This window comes from Trachurus trachurus (genome assembly GCF_905171665.1).
Source record: "Trachurus trachurus genome assembly, chromosome: 8".
Lineage (NCBI taxonomy): Eukaryota > Metazoa > Chordata > Actinopteri > Carangiformes > Carangidae > Trachurus > Trachurus trachurus.
The window spans coordinates 1,030,153-1,055,033 of NC_139905.1; the positions used below are offsets into that span (position 1 = coordinate 1,030,153).

General features: G+C 44.1%; 2 protein-coding genes across 2 annotated transcripts; both read left to right on the forward strand.

The window, feature by feature from the left end:
* Positions 1 to 1,853: 1,853 nt before the first annotated feature.
* LOC310989769 (NLR family CARD domain-containing protein 3-like) lies at positions 1,854 to 17,182 on the forward strand (the record flags this gene model as incomplete). The annotated part of the gene is made up of 13 exons (XM_083976917.1): positions 1,854 to 2,163; positions 2,526 to 2,615; positions 2,898 to 2,999; positions 3,243 to 3,326; positions 6,082 to 7,909; positions 8,896 to 9,069; positions 9,161 to 9,334; positions 9,441 to 9,487; positions 10,353 to 10,641; positions 10,901 to 10,931; positions 14,857 to 14,910; positions 15,036 to 15,053; positions 17,138 to 17,182. The coding sequence occupies 13 exons, from the start codon at positions 1,854 to 1,856 to the stop codon at positions 17,180 to 17,182; spliced, it is 3,246 nt and encodes a 1,081-aa protein (XP_083833043.1).
* Positions 17,179 to 22,960, forward strand: LOC310989770 (C-type isolectin Sp-CL4-like; the record flags this gene model as incomplete). The annotated part of the gene is made up of 5 exons (XM_083976918.1): positions 17,179 to 17,245; positions 18,154 to 18,287; positions 18,401 to 18,535; positions 21,013 to 21,121; positions 22,893 to 22,960. 5 exons carry the CDS (start codon positions 17,179 to 17,181, stop codon positions 22,958 to 22,960), a joined length of 513 nt encoding a protein of 170 aa, XP_083833044.1.
* Positions 22,961 to 24,881: the final 1,921 nt, after the last annotated feature.

A 24,881-nucleotide genomic window follows, 5' to 3' on the forward strand; every position in this document is an offset into this window, starting at 1 on the left:
CTTATAACATTAACTGGTCATATTTTTTATTCCACATCATGGCTACTCCCCCTGGGATCCTACACCCAATGATTTTATCACTTAAATAATAAAATCGTCTATAATCATGTTAATACATTTATGTTGAATAATTTCATATTATGCTTCATGTAACTCTTCTATAATCATGTTAAAACATTTACTTTAAAGGCCCCATGGCATGAAAAATGTGATTTTGGTTATTTTTTGGTGCTTGGGGAGGTCTCTGGGCCACGTATATACTGCCCCATGCATCAAACTGGTCATAAACGGAGAAACGCACACCGTCCATTTGTAGGAACTGTCTCTTTAAGACGAGCGGATAGCACTTCCTCCTTTGAGTGATGTCATCGCCCACCGCGACCAGTTTTTTTTTTTTTTTTCAATTTTTATGAATGCAGCTTAGGTTTCAGTTACTTGCCTGTGATTGGCCTGACCACATGCCACTCAAAAACAGTCAGCCAATCAGAGGAGAGGTTCTCATTCTCTCTTCTGATTGGCCAAATGACCTGTGCCTGCTCGAGCACCAGAAAGAGGCAACAGAAAGGGGCAGTATAAAAGAATATGAAGCAGATCACAGGTACTCAAAACCAATGATACATCTTGTTAGGGATATCAGCAGGTAAATAAACCCAGAGAAAAGTGCACAGCATGAGGCCTTTAAATGACTTCATGTAATTCATCTTTAATCATGTTGATACATTTAACGTTGAATGACTTTATGTAATTTTTAATGTTATTCTTCTATAATCATGTTAATATAGTCACGTTGAATAACTTCATGTAACTCTTCATATAATTCTTCTATAATCATGTTAATAAACATTTAATTCATTAATTTAATTATTTTGTGAAAATGCTGTAATGTTGTAATTGTCTCTGATTTAATGTGGACCCCAGTAACAAGTCTTCATTTCAATGACGACTGATTAAAATAGGGATCAAAAAGATAAAATAAACAATAACTGTTAATAAACGGTGGACAAAGTCACAGCTGGAGCTCTCCCTCTTCTTCCTCCTGTGTAAGAAGAGTAAGAGTGGAAGAGCTGGAGACTTTTCTTTCTTTTTCTCCTGTTTTCTGTCCTTTGTTCTGTGTTGTATTGTTAGTTGTGCTTGTATTGGGTGTTTTTCTTGGACTTTAGTTTAAAGTTGTTTTGTTTATCTCAGGACTCCGTTGAGTCATTGCTACTGCTGTTAAATTAGCAACGTTTTAAGCTTTTAGCTCCTAGCAACAATGTGAGGTTTTGTGAATAAATGTTCTTGTTTCTTATTCCACCGGTGAAATGGTGCAACAGAGCTCAGCTTCATTTTAAACCAGGACCATCTCATTCTAAAGCAGGTTTTACAGAACTTTGATTCGAGTCCAGCCCCTCAGTCACTTGAACGTCTCCTGAATCTTTAACACTTGTACCGATGGTGAACAAATAGAAACTTACAGAGTACACCACTGGCTGTGTGTTGCTGTAACAACAGGATGTGGTTAACACTTTGCTTTCATTTGCAATTTCCTGAAACAAGATGGAGGAGCAGCAGCGGGTGAAACCTCTCTCTCTGTCTCTCTGATGGACAAAGTCCTGCTCTGACGTCTCAACTGGGTCAGTACAGTGGTTCACATACACATTGTGTAGTGTGTGTTGTGGTGTTGTGTTTCTTTTCATGTGGGACATGACCTGCTCAGATGAGACAAAGTCTCTGTGGTTACAGTATTTCTACATTAGTTAATGTGAGCTGCTTGAGAGCTGCAGGAGAGCCAGCAGCAGAGCTCTCGCCTGCAGAAACATGAGGTCACTGAAGAACTGAGGTCGAGACCAGGCAACAGGACGCTCAGCAGGATCATGGCGGTGGCCATCGAGCTGCTGGAGGCTCTGGAGGATCTGGGAGATAGAGACCTGAAAAAATTCAAGTGGTACCTGCAGCAGCCGGACTTCCTGAAAGACGTTCCCTCCGTCCCGAAGAGCCAGCTGGAGAAGGCAGACCGGCCAGACACAGTGGACGTGATGGTGGAGACTTACAGCCATCAGTGTCTGGACGTGGCCACGAGGGTGTTGAAGAGGATGAGGAGGAACGACCTGGTGGAGCGTTTGTCAAACATCGGCTCAGTGTTTACATCTGCAGGTGGCGAGGCGGGTGCAGCATCTGGAACAGGTGAGTGCTCAACTCAGTATTAATCCGACAGTGACGAGAACATCTCCAAACATATCACAACTAAACACAGTAATGATGTTATTGACCACTAACTAGTCTCTGATGACACAGCTTGAAGTGAATTACTGGAGCTCTAGCAAATCATCAGAAAACTAATCATAAAGATAATCGATTGAAAAATAACAAATCAAATCCTTTAGTTCAGGTTGAGATTGATTCTTTACTGGTTCCTTTGTTTAGACATTAAACACATCATCTCACAGACACTGAACACGTCATGGCACCTAATAATAGTTAGAAACCAGAAATAGTTTTTCAACAAAAACAATGAACAGTAACAGTTTGATGTGTCTCTGTCTCAGTGGAGGCAGCTGAGGAAGATGATGATGATGGTGGAGGAGAGTCTTCATCTGTTGGGCCACAGGTTGCTCCGCGCTTTGACCTCTCTGAAGGTAACCTGCTACTCTGGTGATTGATTGATTGATTGATTGATTGATTGATTGATTGATTGATTGATTGATTGATTGATTGATTGATTGATTGATTGATTGATTGATTGTCAAGACTCAGACTTGTGTCAGTATCACAGTGTCTCCAACATGAAGCAGAACTGTATTAATTAGTAGATTATTGAATGATGAACTAATCAGAATATCCACAGCACAGATAAACAATAATAATAGTAGTAATAATTGATCACACAACCATGTGACCTGCTGATCTGTGTCTGTTAGAGGAGGCAGCTGATGAAGACAATGATGATGAGGGCGATGATGATGATGGAGAGTCTTCATCTGTTGGGCCACAGGTTGCTCTGCGCCCTGACCTCTCTGAAGGTAACATGCTCCTCTGGTGATTGATTGATTGATTGATTGATTGATTGATTGATTGATTGATTGATTGATTGATTGATTGATTGATTGATTGATTGATTGATTGATGTTTGTGAGTCTAGACTCAGACTTGTGTCAGTATCACAGTGTCTCCAGCATGAGGCAGAACTACAGAAGTTCCACAGCACAGATAAACACATCAATTATGTGACACAACCATGTGACCTGCTGATCTGTGTCCGTCAGAGGAGGCAGCTGATGAAGACAATGATGATGAGGACGATGATGACGATGGTGGAGAGTCTTCATCTATTGGGCCACAGATTGCAGGTAACCTGCTCTGAAATGAAAATGGGCAGCTTCAGATTCATGTTTCTCACGGAAGCTTCATCAGTCCAGTAACAGTCCTTCAGGGTCGTGATTGTTTTACTGCTCCTAAACAAGTCGCAGCCTTTTTACACACAAGGACCAACTGACCTTGTGTGTCTGTCCCATGATTTTAAAATCAGTTAAAGGTGGGGTTGGAGATCCTGGAAAAACGGCTAGAAGCCCCGTCCAAGCCCCTTTCCTCAAACTTCTCTCTGGCCTTGTCCACACGAGCCCGGGTATTTTTGAAATCGGAGTTTTGCTCCGCGTCCACACGAGTGGTGTAATAAAAACACTCCGTACACACGCAACCGTGGAATCCGCTACCAAGTGACGCAATGCATGTGTGGAAGGCTGTTTTAACCAATCAAAATACAGTGGAAACCGCTTATGGATCAAAAGGCTTTGGACGGAATAATTTCTATACAAATGCTGTTTAAATAATTCGTTATCAAGAAATCCGCATATAGTGTTCATTTTTGGTCATTTTATGGATGAAAACATGCGCAAAAACTATTTCAAAACTACGTGTAGCCTATTTATTTTATTTTCGGCGGTGTCCCTTTGACGTGCACTGCTGCAGCAGCCTGCACATGTTGCTGCGCTGTGTCTTGACTCTTGTGCTGTGTGCATCACCTGGCTGCTGAGCCACATGACTGTCGGTTCGGCGAAACTCATTATCACTGGCTGTTGTGTTGTCTGTCAAAACATGGATGAATGAAACATATCCACTTTATATCGACCGCGGACGTCACAAATACATTTTCGGCTTTTGGCTCGTTCCGTTCATCTCCGCATAGGCTCTTTTTATCACTGCATGACAGCAGTGCGACCCCCCCTCCCGTCGTACCCGGTCTGACAGTGACATAGGCTATTGCCTGTTCATTCATGAAAATCATCCTCTCAATCAAACAAGGTGGGGAATAAGAAACTGCGGCACTACTGTAGTAGTTCTATAATTTTAAAAACACAACGGCAGCGGCCCCAGCTGATCTCGTCACTTGTTACTGTAAATGATGCTGTGTGGAAAACCAGCTGTGGTCTGTGACTGAGGGTGAGTTTGGAGCTGACAAGAGGATCGCCCTGACGACCGTTTCGTTATATTTTTCTCATCGAAAAACTATACAAATAGCTTTTAGATTATGTAAAAAAAAAAAAAAAAAAAAAAGTGATAAAAATCCACTTTGTCACCTCCATTTTTGCGAGCTCACGTCAACTTCTGCAAACAACCTCTGCGAGCTGGCAGTGTTTACATCAGCACGTGTGCAGCTATGACGTAAACGAGAAAAACAATCACGGTTGCAGTGTCCACACGCACCCGGTGAAACCAACCCCGGCCAAAAACCCCACCCTGGACTCCGGTTTCAAAAAACCACGGTTTCAGGGTTCCAAAAGCGCGGTTGCGTGTGGACAGGACATACAACCGGGAACATATGTTCACGGTTTCAAAAATACCCGGGCTCGTGTGGACAAGGCCTCTGAAGCCTCCAGAGCTCAGCGGGGGGCGACCGCCATTCCGAAAATTTCCGAAGGTCCGTCATTCTGAATTTCCGGGGGGCTGCCATTCCAAAGGTGTCAATCGCAGTGTTTTATTTTGAAAATTGACCGGATTCTCTCATGTTTCTTTGTTTGACTTCCTGCCTGGCTTCGCTTGCGGCAAATAGACCAGACACTGAAACGATCGCTGCAGGGTGTGAGCCGGCCACGGAGGTGCGCGCCACGGCGCGTCTGGTGTGAACAACACAATCGGTTATGGGCACCGGAAAGAAACTGCCGCTGCTTCGCGACTATTTGCGGCGATTCCACGTCCAGTGTGTCCCAGGCTGGCTAATAATCAAATGACAAAAAAGTACCAGCATGCACCCCTCCTGGGATTCAATCCCGAGCCACCCATGCCATAGGCGACTGCTCTACCCACTATACTATTGCAGCAAGCACTTAATAAGCTTGACCCAGCAGCACACTTAACCAACCTTTTGAAATGGCAAACCTTTTTTCAGGTTCGGAATGGCGCCCCTTTTTCAAATAATTAAAGTAAACATTCGGAATGGCGCACTGGAACCAAGCTCAGGAACACTCAGCACTTGTTCAGCGTTGGGTTCACATCAAGGTGAAGCTGCGATGGTATTGTGCTCATGGCGCGATCCAGTGTAATCCCAATTTGAGCAACGCGATAATGTCACGTGTCACTGCACAGCATCGCTAACTTTCCACCAGCTTTTCTCACGGCTCATTCAGGTGAAAGAAAACACCTGACAAACCACCCAGCATCCAGCTCAGAGCTACATCACCACCTACCAGACTTCAGTGTGGTACAATCACTGTTGTCTTTTCTACGGTCGTAACTCTTAACTCTGATTAGTGCGGTAGAGTGGTACGTGCAGAGGAGGGAGAGAGATGGCAGCTTGATTGACACGTTCACGATGATTGGATAGTGTTTTTACAGGATTGTCTGTCCCACAGGGGACTGACTTTTTTCATTTTTGTGAAGAAGCATTTAAGTAATTAATTGCAATCGGGGTGTTAAGAGGATTTAAAACAGTTTTATAAAAGATGCTCCAGAATAGGATTTCCAACCCTACCTTTAAGAAACCCGGGGAAATTTCAGCTCTGCTTCTGGTTCCCCAGTTCACTATTTGCCCCAGGGAGCAGGTCTGACACAGCGGTTGGGTTGGTTTTATGCTTCACATTCTCAGGTGTGTCATTTTGTTCTCCACAGACCTGATGGTGTCAGTATCACAACCTCCACAACCCAGCACTTTGCTGCAGCTCGCGGTGCAGGCCGACCTCCAGAGCATGTTCAAGTGTGCGCGGGGAGGCTGGATGGAGACGCAGCATCAGGGACTGTTGTGTGATATAAACCTTGAGCTGCTGGTCAAAGACGGTTTGGATAAGGGGCAGCATCAGTTCAGGAAGGTGGAGACGCAATCAGGAAAACCAGCAGAATCACAGAGACAAATTCAACCCAGCAACATCTTCCAGCACCCATCCATCAGAACCGTCCTGACCAGTGGGGCCGCAGGTATTGGCAAAACCTTCCTTGTACAAAAGTTTTTATTGGACTGGGCTGAAAAACAAACCAGTCAAGATTTGCACCTGGTATTTCCTTTCACTGCCCAGCAGCTAAACTTATGGTGGGAAGAAAGGTTTCGACTGGCAGAGCTGATTCACACATGCATCCCAGAAACCAAGTGCATCAACGAGGAGACTCTGAATGACATCTTCACAACTGTACAGAAGTCCAGCTTTGACAGAAGTGACTTCAAAGTTCTGTTTGTGTTCGATGGGCTGGACGAGAGCCACCTTCAACTGGACCTCTGGACAAACAAGACCGTTGACGTGACCAAGGCGACACAAGTGGAGGTGCTGCTGACCAACCTCATCAGGGGGAAACTGCTTCCCTCTGCTCGCCTCTGGATAACCACACGACCTGCAGCAGCCAATCAGATCCCTCCTCAGTGTGTTGACATGGTGACAGAGGTCAGAGGGTTCACTGACCCACAGAAGGAGGAGTACTTCAGGAAGAGGTTCAGAGATGAGGAGCAGGCCAGAGAGATCATCTCCCACATCAAGACCTCACGAAGCCTCCACATCATGTGCCACATCCCAGTCTTCTGCTGGATCACTGCTACAGTTCTGGAGGAGCTGTTGAAGACCAGGGAGGGAGGAGAGCTGCCCAAGACCCTGACTGAGATGTACATCCACTTCCTGGTGGTTCAGATCAACAAAGCAAAGGAGAAGTACATCTCAGAGAAGTGCTTACAGTACATTCAGTGTCTGGCCAAGCTGGCTTTTCACCAGCTACTGAAGAGCAGAATGATCTTCAACGAGGACGACCTGACACACAGAGGCATCAACACCAGAGCAGCGTCAAAGTATTCAGGCCTGTTCACACAGATCTTCACACAGGTGTGTGGGCAGAGGGGTGACGACCAGAAAAACGTCTTCTGCTTCACTCACCTGAGCATCCATGAGTTTCTGGCAGCTGTTCACGTGAACATTTCGCTCTTCATCTACAATAAAAATGTAATGTCTGGGCGCAGAGTGAAGGTCCGCAGCCTGCTGACATGTTTCAACAACACCTCTGCAACCAATGTCCACAAGAGCGCTGTGAACAAGGCCTTACAGAGTCCGAATGGACACCTGGACCTGTTCCTTCGCTTTCTGCTGGGTCTGTCACTGCCAACTAATCAGACTCTCCTACAAGGCATCCTGACACTGACAGGAGGACGTTGCTACAGCAACCAGAACACAGTCCAATACATCAAGAAGAAGATGAGGGAGAACTCCTCTCCAAAAAGAACCATCCTTCTGTTCCACTGTCTGAATGAACTGAATGATTGTTCTCTAGTGGAGGAGATCCAACAGTACCTGAGATCAGGACGTCTCTCCACAGATAAACTGTCTCCTGATCAGTTGTCAGCTCTGGTCTTCATCTTACTGTCATCAGGAGAAGTTTTGGACGAGTTTGACCTGAAGAAATATTCTGCTTCAGAGGAGGCTCTTCTGAGGCTGCTGCCAGTGGTCAAAGCCTCCAACAAAGCTCTGTAAGTATAGAGATAGTTGGATTTATTCATCGTTGTATAAAGATACTTCTGTGTTTTCAACAGGACAGAAAATAACTCTTGTATTCTTTAATTCCTCATGATCATCTGACCCTGGGAAGTTGAGTGCTTTATTAGGCTGTGTCACACGTCAGTTTTTCTTCATCTTAATCACAGCAAAACTGAGGTTTTGGTAATTGGGTCCCAGCAGATGACTAAACAAATTCTGTCATCTCCTGGGCCGTTAGTTGACAGCATCAATCCCTCCACGAAAAACCCTGGCATCTGGTTTGATAGCAATCTGAGCTTTGAACAGCATACGAAAAACTTGTACAGTCTTGCTTTTATCATCTTAGAAACCTTTCGGAGATTACATTTTTTGTTTTATTTTTTAAATACAAAGAAACGATTTTACATGCTTTTATTTCATCACGACGGGAATCCTTGGACCGGCTCCAATTGGTGCAGAATTCTGCTGCCAGGCTTTTACAGTGACTAGAACTAAGAAACGTGAGCACATTAACGCCTGTTTTAGCTTCCCTACACCGGCTACCAGTACGTTTTAGGATTGATTTTAAGATCGTATTGATTACTTTCAAGGCACTCAATGGTCTTAGTCCTGTATAGGGTTAGGGTTATATTGCAGACCTTTTATCTTTTTACACATCTGCTCACAATCTGCGATCTTCAGATACAGGTCTTTTAGCTCTCCCTGGGGCCCGACTGATGACTTAGGGGTACTACAAAGCATTCTCAGTTTGGGCCCCAAGGCTTTGGAATGACCTGCCAAAGGACATTAGGTCTGCTTCATCTGTGTCATGTTTTAAATATCTCCTTAAAACTCATTTTTATTGGAGAGATTTTCCTGATTATATCTGATTTTATTTAATTGTCTGGTCATTCTATTGGTTGTCACTTTGTTGTGCAGCACTTTGTAACATTTGTTTTGAAAGGTGCTATATAAATAGAGTTTATTGTTATCTCTTCAGCCTGAGCGGCTGTAACCTCTCAGAGAGAAGCTGTGAAGCTCTGTCCTCAGTCCTCAGCTCCCAGTCTTCCAGTCTGAGACACCTGGACCTGAGTAACAACAACCTGCAGGACTCAGGAGTGAAGCTGCTGTGTGGTGGACTGGAGAGTCCACACTGTAGACTGGAGACTCTCAGGTGAGGATCCATCCAGCTATTTATCTGATGCCACTTGAACACAGCAGCAGGTGTTGACAGAGGGTTCCCGTGTGTTGTTGTATGTGTTCAGTCTGTCAGGATGTCTGATCACAGAGGAAGGCTGTGCTTCTCTGGCCTCAGCTCTGAGCTCCAACTCCTCCCATCTGAGAGAGCTGGACCTGAGCTACAATCATCCAGGAGCCTCAGGAGTGAAGCTGCTGTCTGCTGGACTGGAGGATCCAGACTGGAGACTGGACTCTCTCAGGTACAGACAGATGAACACACAATGGAATGAGTCTTCTCCATGTCCACATAACGCATGTAGACTGGCTGGTCAAACTCAGTGTCACTGACTGTGCCTCTTCTTGCAGGTTGGACTTTTGTGGAGAGCAGAGGCTGAAACCTGGTCTGCAGAAGTGTGAGTGTTTTTATTCACTTTGATTTGGTTTGATTCACGAGCAGCAGATTTCACACACCAGAGTTCAAACAGGCCCTGTCCAGGTGAGTCCAGGTGATTGTACAAGCTACAGGTGAAGCTTGTATCCTCTGAGTGGCTTTGTCTTCAGGCTGGATGCTGCAGTGAGTCGCTCCTGAAAAGTGACATAGGCTAATGGGCAAGCGCTAGCTGTTGGCGAGCTAACCTACGGTGGCCCTGAGAGCTCAATGCACTGCAGCTAAAGAAAACATACAAAGACTTCAATGTGGTGTAAAAAAAAACTTGGACATTGGAACAAACCACGATAACTAATTTGCTCACTTTGTACTCTGCTGACCATTAAGGATTGTCCAGCAACCCAGGTTTGATTCCAATTCGCCGCCCTTTGCTGCAGATCATTTCCCTTCACTCTCTCCTGGGTTTTCTTGTAGGTTGTACGGACAGGTGTGTGTGCAGGTGAGGGAACCCGAGTCTCAGTCACGTGAACTCATTGATCCTCAGAAACACCTGATCACCTGTCTCTCGGTGCCCAGGTGTGAAGACAAGTCCAGAGACAGACAGAGACACTCACCTGCTCTGTGGCGTCCCGGCTGCTGGTGTGTCCAGAATAGACATGTTAGACAAAAAGAAGCCTGATCTCATAGTATTTCTTCTACATTGTTAATGATAATGTTAGCCATGCAGCGACAGTGAACCTTCCCGATAACTCCTGTAGATGTTCATGGTACTGAAGCCTCAGAAACACAAACTGTGTTACAGCTTCACCCCAAACAACCTCATGGATGATCTGTGGAGGTCACATGGTGTCAGGCTCATACTCACAGTGCTCGTCTTCTTGTCTCCATAGACGCCTGTGAACTGGAGCTGGACACAAACACTGTTCATAAAAACCTCAAAGTGTCCAGCAACAACAGGGAGGTGACACCAGTGGGGGAGGAGCAGCCGTATCATCAACATCCGGACAGGTTCAACTTCTGGCCTCAGGTGCTGTGTCGAAACCAGCTGACTGGTCGCTGTTACTGGGAGGTGAAGTGGAGAGGAATGGTGGACATCGCAGTGACTTATGGAGACATCAGTAGGAGAGGAGACAGTCTGGACTGTGGGTTTGGACACAACGATCAGTCCTGGACTCTGAGGTGCAGCGACTGGAAGCACTCTGTCTGGCACAATAATCGTCAGATCTTCTCCTCCTCCTCCTCGGTCTCTAACAGAGTAGCAGTGTATGTGGACTGTCCTGCTGGCTCTCTGTCCTTCTACAGAGTCTCCTCTGACTCATTGATCCACATCTACACCTTCAACACCACCTTCACTGACCCTCTGTATCCTGGGTTTGGGTTTGAGATTGAGCTTGGTCACTTTGGAATTGTGTCCTCAGTGTCTCTGTGTCGTCTGTAGGGGGCAGCGTCTCAGAGTGATGGACATACAAGTACAGGCCAAAAGTTTGGACACACCTTCTCATTCAATGTGTTTCCTTTACTCTCACTGAAGGCACCAAAACTATGAATGAACACATGTGGAATTAACAAAAAAGTGTGAAATAACTGCAAACAGGTCTTTTCTTCTTTGTCTTCTCTTTCTTCTTTTCTTCTTCCTCTCCTTCTTCCTCCTCCTCTTCTATCTCTGACCCCTCCGATTCTAGTTTCTTCAAAGTAGCCACCCTTTGCTCTGATTACTGCTTTTTGCTCTTGGCATTCTCTTGGTGAGCTTCAAGAGGTGAACCTGACCTGAAAATGGTTTTCACTTCACAGGTGTCAGTGTGCCTTGTCAGGGTTCATTAGTGGAATTTCAGTGAGAATCGACAGTGTAAATAGTCATGAAAATAAAGGTATTGAGTGTGTCCAAACTTTTGGCCTGTACTGTACATATGAACAGATTTTGGTTTAATATCTTTAGTTTAAAGGTCCAGTGTGTAATAATTGTCAAGGTTTATTGTTAAAAAAATATACTGTATCTACCCATGAAAACTGTAGCAACTTCAGCAAAAAGAGAGGCTAAGCATGGCCCCGGATATCAGACGCTCTATCCAGAGAAACTCACTGAGATTTCTCAACTAAAGATCTAAGTGTTTATTAACCAAACAAAAAGGTTAACTCATAATAAAGTGTACAAACTAAAGCGCAGTAATCACAGTGATCAACGAAAATCAACAAAAATAGCGAAAATGTAGCGGTCAACAAAAAGTACGGCAACCCACGCTCACCCCCCTCTCTCTCTGAAACAAAGGAAAAGCAACAGGTGAACATATTTTCTAAACTCCGCCCATAATGACATGACGCGCTACTAAAATAATAACAAACTAAATCATACTCAAAATAAACAACACCAAAACAACCCTTAACCTTAACTAACAGAAAACCCAATTCATGGCTCCTACAAATATTATAAGTGTATAATCACTATAATAATAATAAATAAAGTTAGTTTGGTTTTCGTAGCCTATAATCCTTCTTTTATATCTACACATAACAAGGGTCTTTAGAGTGAGTCGCCATCTTGCGCCGCCATGTTTGTACGGCAGCCTGAAGGGAAAATCCAGCCAGAGAGCACGTTTCAAGAGTTTCACGTTCATAAATAAACCAAGGAAGAAGAAGGAGTAAAGAAACAGCAGACATGTGGTAAAATGGGTTAGATCTTTACCTCATCGCTCCATGCTCCTGAAATACTCCCAGTCGTCACAGTCCTGGTAAACACGTTGTTTTGTCCTCGGAGGCCACCGTCACTTTGCCCACAGAAGGGGGGGGGTGCAAGGGGGGGAGTTGTGTGTTTTACAGGTGAATACCACTCCCGTGTTCAAAAAAACTGCAGTTCCTCGGCGGCCGCAGGGGGCTGGGACCAGAAGAGACCTCCATTGACCCCCATGTTAAAATAGCCTAATTTACAGCTCTACCGATAGTTTCCAGATTTTTTCTGTACCACAACCTGTACCAGGCTTAAAATTCTTACATAAATGGGGACGTGGTTACGTTGAGTGACAGGTTCACAGACAGTTACCGGTCGTTTGCTGGTTGCTTCCAGTTCAATGGGCGGGTTCTCAGCTGGCTGAGTTACCGCCTCTCCTCCAAATATGTAAAGTATACTCCCACTAAAATCTAAGATGGCGCAGTTCAAATGCCCGTAGTAAGATCACTAAACAGACTCCTCCAAACCAATGGGTGACGTCACGGTGCTACGTCCACGCTTTATACAGTCTATGGGTTAGTGTGAGTATTATTAGTTATTATCTAACCGTACTTCACATACAGTTAGTGCCTGAACCACTCATTATTATTCTGGGAATGTCAGATGATGTTAAAAAGCTAAACACTTACCAGTAAGGTTTCCTCTCCTATAGTCTCATCATTGAAAAGAAATTACTGCACATGCATTGGAAAAACAAAGAAGCACCCACCACAAAGATGAGGCATAGTGACCTTACTAATACACTCCACTTAGAAAGAATAAGATATACTCTTATGGATAAACTCCCATACTTTGAAGGGGTGGGGTGGGGGGGCGGGTATTTAGTTTTTTTTTTCATTTGTATCCTGTATCTTACATTTATATCTGTTCTTTCATCTACTATTGTTATACGTTCTAAAAAAAAATAAAAAGAGGGCACTATGACCTGACTGCACACATTTCTGTATGGATGTGCACTGCACACACAGACGTGTATGCTGTAAATATGTAACGGTATAAACAACATGCTCTAATAAAAAATATTTGACACTCTTTCTGTGTGGGATTACATTACACCTCCCGTCACCATGAGGGGGCGCTGTGATCAAACTGATGAGTACCTATCAAACATGTAAACAGTTACAGCAACTTCCTGTTTCATGTTGGTGCCTCGTTCAGGTCCTTCAGTGGAACTCTCCTCGTGTCATCACCACACAGCACATGTTGTGACACAGATGAAGAAGTTTTCTGAATCTGTTTGTGTTTTGTCTTTTTCATCTGCTGTGGTGGTTTGAGCCTTTAGGGCCACCGTACAGTGTGTGTGTGTGTGTGTGTGTGTGTGTGTGTGTGTGTGTGTGTGTGTGTGTGTGTGGTGTGTTTGTACACACACATTGTGTCACAGTTCAACGGCCTGAGGATCACAGCTACATGCAGCACAGTGTCAACAGTTTGTTGAGTCTGAGCAAACAGTCGATCAGCTGCTGTCAATCACCTGGTGACCTGACCCAGGACCCCTTCAAATAAGACGGTCACTTCCTGTTTGGGCTCGTATTCATCAAAGTGCAGCAGAGCACTTAAGAGTTACCAATAACGGTGATATGTAAGAGGAATAGCCTACAAAATCAATTTCATGTAGTTTTTATTCAGAAATACATATTATCTAAAAAAATAAAATAAAATAGCCACACTGTAAAAGAAAAAAAAACTAGTCCCACCTCTGCGGTCATTAGCTCTGCATGTCATCTTTTCCCCAGCTTTTTTTTTTTTTTTTTTTTAGGAGAAAGTCACTGTTCAATCCACTCATCCACTGTTAACCCTCCCTGAAGGTGAAAGTTCACCTTAAACATGTGAATTCAACTAATTTAGTCTGTTTGTTAACGTTGTCAGAACACCGGCTTTCTTTTCATTCTTCTCTGACGCAGAGTGATACGCTGTGATAAGGCTTTAGAATAGTAGCTGTGGTATACGTTCGTTAAACAGTTAACAACCAATCAGATTGATGGATTTCACCTTTCCGTTTTATAATTCCTGTTGTCACACCTGACCTGCAGTCAGTTCATGATCAGGCCACACCATCAGCTCCACAGGTGTCATCCAGGTGTAGAAAAAGACTTCGGTCGAAACGTCTGTCCTGCCTGCCTGTCCCACAATAAAAAGTTAAAAGGAGCTGATTGGAGGGTGCTGGTTTTCTCTTCTCTTCTTGTTTACCTTGGCCGTGCACCTCCACATGAGAGTTTTTTTCTCCTTTTTTGAGATTCAGGGTGAGTGCTCACTACCTCCGTTCTGTCATCCAGGTGTAGCCCAGGGGCCTCATTTATCAAAGAGGGTGTAAAACTGCTACTAAATATTTGCGTACGGCGAAAAGACGAAAATGGCGTACACCCTAAATATTTACACCTTTTTCAGATCAATCAAACTGTGCGTACGCACAACTCTCCGCAATAAATCACACCGGACCCAAGAATGGTGCACACGTGAACACACCTCTTACTCCGCCCCCGGAACGCCTATATACAACTAGATATGGTCAGCATGTGCATATTTAATTAGCCATGTGCTCTCTGTGGCGCAGCAACAAGTGACAACAAAGTGACAATGGAGACAACGGGCGGAGGACGGGGGAAAGAAGCGGAACTTCTCCGAAAGCAGCAAACAGTGGATTTCCAAGCTGAATCACTTTTCTGTTTCCTCAGATAAGTAAAGTTTCCAGGGCGTCCAGCGTCACCTGTGCCACCAGGTGCGGCAGCGTGAGAATGTCCCAGTGAAAGCAGGTGAGTGGGAGCCCGAGGCTGCGTCCCCTGAAGCTGTAAACACAGTAAACACCAGAGCTGCTCTTTAATCCTTACCTTAAACTCCTCTGTGTTTGGTTTAGCCACCGCCAAGCCGACAGGTAAACAGCTGAGTGCAGGATAAAAGGGACAGAGCGTCTCCGTCCGTCCTAGAGCGAGGACACACCAGCAGCCGGGACGCCACAGAGCAGGTGAGTGTCTCTGTCTGTCTCTGGACTTGTCTTCACACCTGGGCACCGAGAGACAGGTGATCAGGTGTTTCTGAGGATCAATGAGTTCACGTGACTGAGACTCGGGTTCCCTCACCTGCACACACACCTGTCCGTACAAGGTCACAGACACACCTGTGTCCATTTGCTGACATGAAGAGGTCCAGGACTCCTCTAAACCTGGACCTGGACTGACCCACATCAGACCCAGACCAGAGACAAGTCGGAACTCGGATATTCACCAGTTGAAAACTCAGAGTTCCGACTTCGAAGCGTTGCACCAGGTCAGAAAAACCAAAGACATGTTGGACCGGGACAAACTTTGCATTCAATGCTTCACATAGCTAAGACATAAAAACATTACAAAGGACAAAAAAACATTTTAAAGCAGAAGTAAGCAGAATGTTTGTGTTAATCTAAGTCTTAAATAGTTCTATTTTCCGACAGCAATTACTTCTATAGAGTGTTTGGTCCGAAACAAGGGTCTGTCAGTCACTCTGCTCTGCTGTAAGCCGAGGAGAAAACTTCTTGTATACTTCCTTGTATCCTACAACCTTTATCCAATGAGGAGAGAGAACGGCCTGAAGGGCTGTGTGTGCAGCCAATGGATGCGCGTGAATGTGGTGACGTAGGGAAGAGGACCAATAGATCCATGACGATGAGACCAGGACTGGACTCTCTGCTCTCTGGGGGGGGTGAGCAGGGCCGAGGGAAGGCAAGGCAAGGCAATTTTATTTGTATAGCCCGTTTTTACAAACAGTTTGTCTCAAAGGGCTTCACATGGCATCGTAACAACATCCTCTGTCCTTAGACCCTCACATCCACTGAGGAAAAACTCAATGGAAAACCCTTTTAACAGGGAACCAGAGAACAGTGAACAGCTGAGTACAGGTGGGTCTGCTGGTGATGTCACTGAGGAGCGACAGTCAGAGGTCAGTGAACGCATCGTCAGCTCTGATGCAGAAACACCAAGAGTTACTAGGTGCGTTCGAGATGAGCCAGGCGTGCGCAGAATCGATCGCCGGTGACCAGCGCACAATGCAGCCGGTTAGATTTGTGTCTGACTTGATCCCGACTTGCTCTGACGTCATGCACGCGCCTGCAACGACGACCTCACAAGATCAAAGCAGCCTCAGTTTTTAGAGCCAGGCGCCGCAGTTGCTCTCCACCGACTGCAACCGCCTGCAGCCTCAGGGCATGATGGGAAACGCGCCGGATCATGAGCTGATTGGCTCTTAGTTAGGACTGCAAACACTACGTGTTGTTATATAATGCTAGATTATATGAATCTCATGTTGTAGGCCTACTGCTTAAAAAATATTCACACTGAGTCAAACTTATGTTCTGAGAAATATATTGGTTATTTATTGGACAACTGCAGTACAGCATAAGAAATATATACTTTGGTGACTTCCTGTTTGTATTGACGGCGGCTGGAAACTGTCCGACTTGACTGCAGCTTTCTGTCACCGCTGCCCCCTGCTGCTGCCGCCTGCTCTCGCCGACCGTCCAGACGAGGCGCAGTTGGTCTGTCGTCTGGTTTCATCACGGTGGTTTCCTGTGGAGGGGAACCCCGTGCTCAGTGACATCACACTCACAGCAGCCAATCACAAACCAGACTGTGTTCACACTTGGAGACCAGAAATTGTCCCGGAGCCAAACTGATCCTGATGCTGATCGTCTGTGTGTGTTTGTTTACCAGGTAAACAGAGCAGCCTGTTGCATCATGGGAAGTTCAGTGAAGAGGTTTGATGAACTTTACGGGAAATCCTCAAAACAAACCAAGAAAAAACACTTACCTGAGTCAACACACTTCACATTCTTCTTTGATCCATTTGAAATGTGATTATTTGAGCCTGAAATGAAACAGTGAACATCCTGTGGTTCTGGTTCTGGTTCTGGTTCTGGTTCGTCTGTCGTCTGGTCGTTATAATGATGCTGATGATGACTCTTCATCCTGTGTCTCTGAACCTCAGGAGGTTTTCCAGAGGATCAACATCGTCAGTGATCCAGAGCCATGAGGTCCACTGAGCTCACAGCTGTGGTTCTGATCCTGGTTCTGGTTCTGGTTCACGTCCAGGCAGGTAAGACCCCGAAGCACAGACCGGACTTCCTGTTTACACAACGTGACCTGTATTCACACACCTGTGTTAAAGCTCCATACAGTATAAAGGTAGATGTTTGTATTAAAGCTCCATACAGTATAAAGGTAGATGTTTGTATTAAAGCTCCATACAGTATAAAGGTAGATGTTTGTATTAAAGCTCCATACAGTATAAAGGTAGATGTTTGTATTAAAGCTCCATACAGTATAAAGGTAGATGTTTGTATTAAAGCTCCATACAGTATAAAGGTAGATGTTTGTATTAAAGCTCCATACAGTATAAAGGTAGATGTTTGTGTTAAAGCTCCATACAGTATAAAGGTAGATGTTTGTGTTAAAGCTCCATACAGTATAAAGGTAGATGTTTGTATTAAAGCTCCATACAGTATAAAGGTAGATGTTTGTATTAAAGCTCCATACAGTATAAAGGTAGATGTTTGTATTAAAGCTCCATACAGTATAAAGGTAGATGTTTGTATTAAAGCTCCATACAGTATAAAGGTAGATGTTTGTGTTAAAGCTCCATACAGTATAAAGGTAGATGTTTGTGTTAAAGCTCCATACAGTATAAAGGTAGATGTTTGTGTTAAAGCTCCATACAGTATAAAGGTAGATGTTTGTGTTAAAGCTCCATAAAGTATAAAGGTAGATGTTTGTATTAAAGCTCCATAAAGTATAAAGGTAGACGTTTGTAATAAAGCTCCATACAGTATAAAGGTAGATGTTTGTTGATTTCTCTGAGTGTTTTATTCTGAAATCTGCAGTTTTTATTGGCTCACTTTAGAAAACAGCCAGCCAATCAGAAGAGGGGCTCAGAGCCTCCTCCTCTGTTCTGATTGGCTGACACCGAGCTGTTGTTACTCTGATGGCTTTATTCTGGCTTCACAGACATTACACAGAGGATTCGTCACAACTGTAAAACTCTGTATCCGGCCAAATCATGTGGAGACGGGTGGTACCGCATCGACGTGTATCGCTGCGCAAAATACTTCAAGACTCCCAGAACATTTAGAGATGCAGACGTGAGGACACACACACACACACACACACATACACACACACACACACACACAGGTTGTCAACTCAGTCCAACTCAGTCCGTGACACTGACGACTGCCGACTGTGCTGATTTCAGAACGACTGCCGTCGCCTCAGAGGTCACCTGGTGTCGATGCACAGCGTGGTCGAGTACAGTCAGGTGCTGTGTTTGGCCTTCAGAGCCAATCAACGCAAAGATCACTTCTGGATCGGAGGGCGGAGTAAATACCTGGTAAGAGGGAACGGCCTGAACGCCGCCCAGTTGTTCAAAAGGTTTAAAATTAGGTGCAAAATATAGATCAATAAATGTATATATACTACATTATGAATATTGTTTATTTGACCAGTTTGAATTTAATTTAAATCACATTTTGTTCCTGAAATCCCCCCTGAATCCACCCAACTGCTGGGATCAGAATAATCCTGATTTTTTGGATCAAAGTTATCCCGATCCTACTGAAAAGTTTTGAACAACACAAACTGAGGGTTTTATCCAGATTAAAACCAAGATTGGATTACGTGATCTGATCTGATCTCAGAATCCGTTTTTGGTTTTGAACAACCCATTTTCAAGATTTGAGCCAATCCATGATCCAAAATCCGATCGGAATACCTTTGAACAACTTTGAACACTCCTGATCACACGCTGCAGTTCCTCTCCTCACCACTAGGGTGGGTCAGCCTCCTGGTACCGAACTGATCGCTTCCTGTTTATAGAACGAATCGTCTTGTTGTTTACACATACTTCCGGGTAGAAAACCAGCGTGAGAAAAATAGTGACGGACGAGAGTTTGTCTAGAGATCATGGACTTTCAACACTTCGGAGTGAATGATTGTGACAGTGGCATTAGGCCAGATAACAAATTAACATTACAGTCTTGTTCAGTGAAATTTGGTATTTCGATGGCGTCCACCCAGTAAATAAAAAAAATCCCCACTACACCACTAAAAATACAAAGGGGAAATACAGGGGATGCTGTCGAAAAGAGAGTGTTTTTTGTTTTTTGGAGTACATAAACGTATAGACGGAGAGAGCTCCCAGGTTTCTTAAAGCAGAAGTAAGTGATCCGGTCGTTTTCGCTAATGCTGCGTTCCAGGCAGGCTTTTGAAATCGTAAATTACAGCTTCAAGTCACAACTTACGACTTTGTAGCGTTCCAGGCAACCCACTCGTGTTTTTCCGACCTGTTTTACCGGTGAAAGTCACTATAACGGCCACTCGTAACTTCTGACCCGTGAACTCGTACCAGATCGAACTGGTACCACTTCACGGTCGGAAAAATACGAGTTTCCTTGAACGCACCATAACAGTCCTCGTCGCTACGTCACCACATTCACGGCGTTCCTTGGCTGCACACACAGCCCTGCATGCCGTTCTCTCTCCTCATTGGATAAAAACTGTAGGATACGATAAATGTTTTCTCTTCGGCTCAGAGCAGAGCAGAGTGACTGACAGACCCGTGTTTCAGACCAAACACTCTATAGAAGTGATTGCTGTCGGAAGATATAACTATTTAAGACTTATATTAACACAAATATATCACTCACTTCTGCTTTAATGGACGGAGCAAAAAAGGAAAAAAGAAAAAAGAAAGAGAGAAGCTTATTGTCAGTTTGAACGCTGCTCGTCACAACTGTGCGTAGTTTGTGATTTCTGATGATGATTTGATCAGATCTGATCCAAGAACATTTGTTTTGAGTCTGTCCCTCACACACCTTGTGCTGCTGAAAGTGAAACAATTAAATTATCAGCCCCAGACCAGGCAGAAGTCAACAGTATTTTGTTGTCAAGGTTGTCAAGGTTACAGCATCTGGACCCTCACAGACTCTCTCACTCAGTCACTGACAGCTGACGTCAGGTCATTAAAGAGGAACTAAGCAGGATTTCTCCTTCTTTCGTTGTAAACAAATGCACATGGCTGAGAGGAGCGTAACCAAAACAGCGGAAAAGCGAGCGGACTTGCATAGTTCCCCTTTAAAGGGTTCTGAGTCTTTAGGGGCGGAGGGGAACTGGGCTTTTGAACGCTTTGAAGTCGCAGCGCTGAGTTCTCAACTCGCCAGATTCTGAGTTCTGAGTTGTTTTGAACGCAGCGTTACTTAACCGCCGACGGTGTGTAGGACTGAAGGGGCGGAGCCTCTTTCACTGACAGGAGAGGCAGCAGCTGAACAAAGACTTAAAGGGATAGTAGCATTTTTTTTTAAGTGGGGTTGTATGATCTACAAATAGATCAACTCACGTATCCCTCCACCCAGGGTTAGCGCCGCCGATCAGCAGTTGGTTAGGTCCAAATAAAAACTGTGTTTTTCCTGCACTTTGAAGGGCTGGAAAAAATGATATTATAGTGAACAATGGAACTGTGTATTTTTTTTCCAGGTAAAACCTCTTTTAGGCCGTGAAAATAGGCCGTTTCTTTGGGTCTGTTCACAACACTGTATGTTGTAAATCTCTGGGCAGGGTTATTATGGGCTGGCGTTGCTAACGGGAGGAGTGCAGAGAGTCTTCTACTGCAATTAAAGTACTTAGGGGCTATTTGGAGATCATACAACCCCACTTAAAAAAAAATGATACTATCCCTTTAACTTGCTTCTCTGTGCACACAAACACACAGATGTATATGCACAGCAGCCGAGAGGTTTTGATACGTGAAACAAGCAGACAAGCAGAGAGCTATGGTCAGTGATGACCTTCACCTGTGTGTTTCCCTCCCAGTGGCACAGCTTCCAGTGGACCGACAAGACTCCGTTTGAGTTTGAGCGCTGGGCTTTCCTGCAGCCGGACAAGGAGTCTGGAGAGGAGTGTGTGGAGATGAACTACGAGAGTAAGTCCAGTGTCGGCTAACAGCTGCTAACCAGTGTTGGGAAGATTACTTTGGAAATGTAGTTGGTTACAATTACAAGTTACCCTCTTGAAAATGTAATAGTAGTGTAACTATCTCAATTATTTTCTCAAAGTAACTGCATTTGATTACTCTCAAGTGTTGACCCATTTCACATTTTCAGACCTGATAGTGTGTAAACCTAGACAACATAAAGACAATGTGATAAAATCACTCTTTGCACTGCACAGACTGAAGACGAAGGACTGAACATTATAGCGCAAAGTGTTTTTTTTATCTTCCAACAAAGAAACGCGTTCTTCTCCACCTCCGACATGGTTGCTGACTGACGGATCGTTTCGCCAAAGACGGTTTAGAAAGTAACAGAGTATCTTTGGTTCTGCAGCAGAATGCCACACGACCAGAGAGAGCCAATCAGAGGCGTCGTAATCCAAGTTGTGGCTATTTGATTAATCTGAGCATTTTTCAAACGTAACTAAAATTGTAATCATGGCAATTTCCAAAAGCAACTGTAATTAAATAACACATTTCCCCCAGTAATAACGGATTACAATTATGTAAATTTTGTAGCTAAATTACGTAACGCCGATGCATGTAATCTGTTATTCCCCAACACTGACTGCCAACACCATAGATACTGTATATATAAGAAGACTAGATGACTCACCCGCAGCTGTTTCCCTATGACATAGCGTAGCCAGTACGGCGGCCATCTTGGTAAGGTCAACTCTCTCCCTCAGAGCATTAAGCCCATGGTGCATGTTCTGCTATAATGACCATAACTTGCTCAGTTTTTGTCCGATTTCAAAACGGTTTGATTTTTATGAACGTTTACGATAATTTTAATAATGTATTTTTTTCTTGTAAAAGTAACATTATAGTGACATTATGCAAATAGTTAAAGTAATAGCTATACTGATTAATTTTTCACAGAGCTATGAATCGTTTTTTTTTAGTGCAGATGACTGGATCACCATAGCCTGGTTGGCACGACTTTCCAATGTTGATACTCAGCATTGGGTCTGGCCAAGACGTTAAGAGAATCCATTTCTCAAAGCGCATCCTTCAAACCTGGTTTACCCGCCCCCCTCAAATGCCTCAGTCTGCTATTGGTCGAAGCCAGAATAGGCGGTGTCGAAGCTTAACCAATCACACCGCTCCATGCTGCTGTTTACAATGAGGTTCCGGTCGCTGCTCTACTGCAACACGCCTCTACCCAGAGCCGTTGGAGAGGCTCGACGTTGATTGGCTCTCGAAAAAGAGGGTGGAGTTCCCGAAAATTCGGGAGACAGAAATCCAGTTAATAGCACGGTTGGCCAGACTAGAAGTCAACAGCGCTTTTGCGAGGCGTGACGTCACTAGTGTGGGCGCGACCAGGCTAGGATCACCATCTACTGCACTGTAACTGCAGAAGAGTCAGAGAGAGTTGCCCGTCCTCATATGGCCGACTGTGCCGACTGTGAGCTACGCCTGCGTGTAGTCCGATCCACCCCCTTGGCCAACACCTGCTAACAGTTCAGTTTCAGGTCACCCTGACTTTGACCTTTGACCTTTACCCATGAAATTTGACCCGTTCCTTCAGTCCAGGTGAATGTTTGTGTCAAAGACGTCCAGTCGTGATGTCACAGAGACACGGTGAACTCGTTATCTCGGCGCCCTAATGACGTTTCCTGTCCTAATGACGTTTCCTGTCCTAATGACGTTTCCTGTCCTAATGACGTTTCCTGTCCTAATGACGTTTCCTGTTTTCCAGCCTGGGGATACTGGAACAACGCCGTCTGCTCCGGGAAGAAGTTCTACGTGTGCGCCCGCAGAACGTGATGTCATCAGCATCATCATCATCATCATCATCATCATCATCAGCTGTCGTCACATCAGTGGGCGGGGACCTGAGGTACCCGAGTCCACCACCACACACTGATGCCACTTCAATAAACCATCAGCTGATACGTCCACGCCTCCGTCTGTGGAGTTCTATGACATCATCCCACAGGGCCGAACAACGAAGATCAATACTCCACTTCCAGGGACGACAGGCGGAAATTAGCAATTGTTGCTATAACCTGGCTCAAAGCATCTCTTCTTGTTTTACAAGATTAATGTTTTTTGTGCATTGTCCCTGTTTTAAATAAATAAATTCATTCATTAATTCACTGTGTAGCTCCTTTAGTCCTGACTTTGAGATAGATAGATAGATACGTTTTATTTGTCATTCTTATGTGTCACATAAAAACGAAATTATGTTTCACACATCCACCGTTCGAGATCAAGATCAGTGCATTAATTTCAACAATAAATAAGTAAAACATGTATAATTAAAAACAACATATAAAATCTTTTATTTATCATAAATAAAAGAGAATAAAACTTATTAGATAAACACACAATTTAGCATAGGGGGACTGGCACTGGAAATTAGCTTGGTAGCTAGAATTGGGTACATTTGCATTTTATTTTTAAATGTGTATCGATGTACATTGTCCCTCTCTATCAAATAAAACTGAACTGAATTGAAAAAGAGATAGATACTCACATCACTCTGGGTCCGGTAGGAGTTGCACCAGGAAGTGGGTGCTCTCTGTCAAAAAAAATGAGAAGATTCGAGTGTGGAAACTGACGTTCGAACTTGTGCCTTCGCAACGACGCAAATCCAAGTCCAAAACAGACCTCTGCCGCGGTGCACGTTTGCAAAAGAAAAGAAAAAACAATAAGAGAAGAAAAAAATAGAAGCGCGGCGGTATAAGTCACAAAATGGAAATAATATAACCTGTAACCACAGCTGGCCACGGCGGTCTATAGCAGCTGCAATATGACCGCTATGGCAGTCTGAGGAATAAATGACCAGAAATCATCTGTGTTTCATTTTGATAAGTTGGAGGATCCGGCACAAATTAAGCGCTGGTTATATCTTATCTATTTATATATATTTATTATACATTTCTGAACATATATCTATATATGTATGTGCATCTGGCCTTATAACATTTCGATTTCCCTTCATGAAGCTTTGGATTGATTTGGTAAAACTTGTTGCAAATGTTAAATAACAGATTTGGTTGGAGTGCCCTCTAGTGGACGCGGGACGAAGGCCTAATAATAAGCTGGTATCGGTGTATATAATGATATAATTAAAAAACAAAAAAACATTTAAAAATGTTTAATATAATTTGAATATTTAACATAGGAAACATTAGAAATTCGAATATGATTTGAGGGGAGGATTGACAGCCCTACTCAGTATTCTGTTAAGTTCAGTTCAAGAAGGATCCAATGTGTATGCTCTGTGTATCAATGTCAATTCACTTTCTTTGTCCCCAGTTTCTATAATTACTACTACGTCAACCTGGGTAGGTGAGGAGTGTGTGTGTTATCTGTTCTTATCTGTTCTCGGAGTGTGAGATTCAGATGACGTGGAGTCGTCGAGGAAGGTTCTGCAGCTGGCCACACCGCGTCTCCAACTCTCTCTCTGAACCGCTGCTAATGCTAACTCTCGCTGTCTGTACTGCCAGGTTATAGACTACTTGTTCCCTGCAAATTCTCACGATTGATTACTGGCTGAGTTAATCTGTTTTTATGAGCCTGTCATCGGTTCACTGCTATTCCAACATGGAAATAAACATTAAGACTTCCACCGCTTATTTTCTTCATATGTAATGTAGCCTATAATGTAAAAAAGGTTACAAGCTCTAAAAAATGCCCTCTCTATATTTCTGTATACTTTGCAATTACCAGTTTGAAAAAA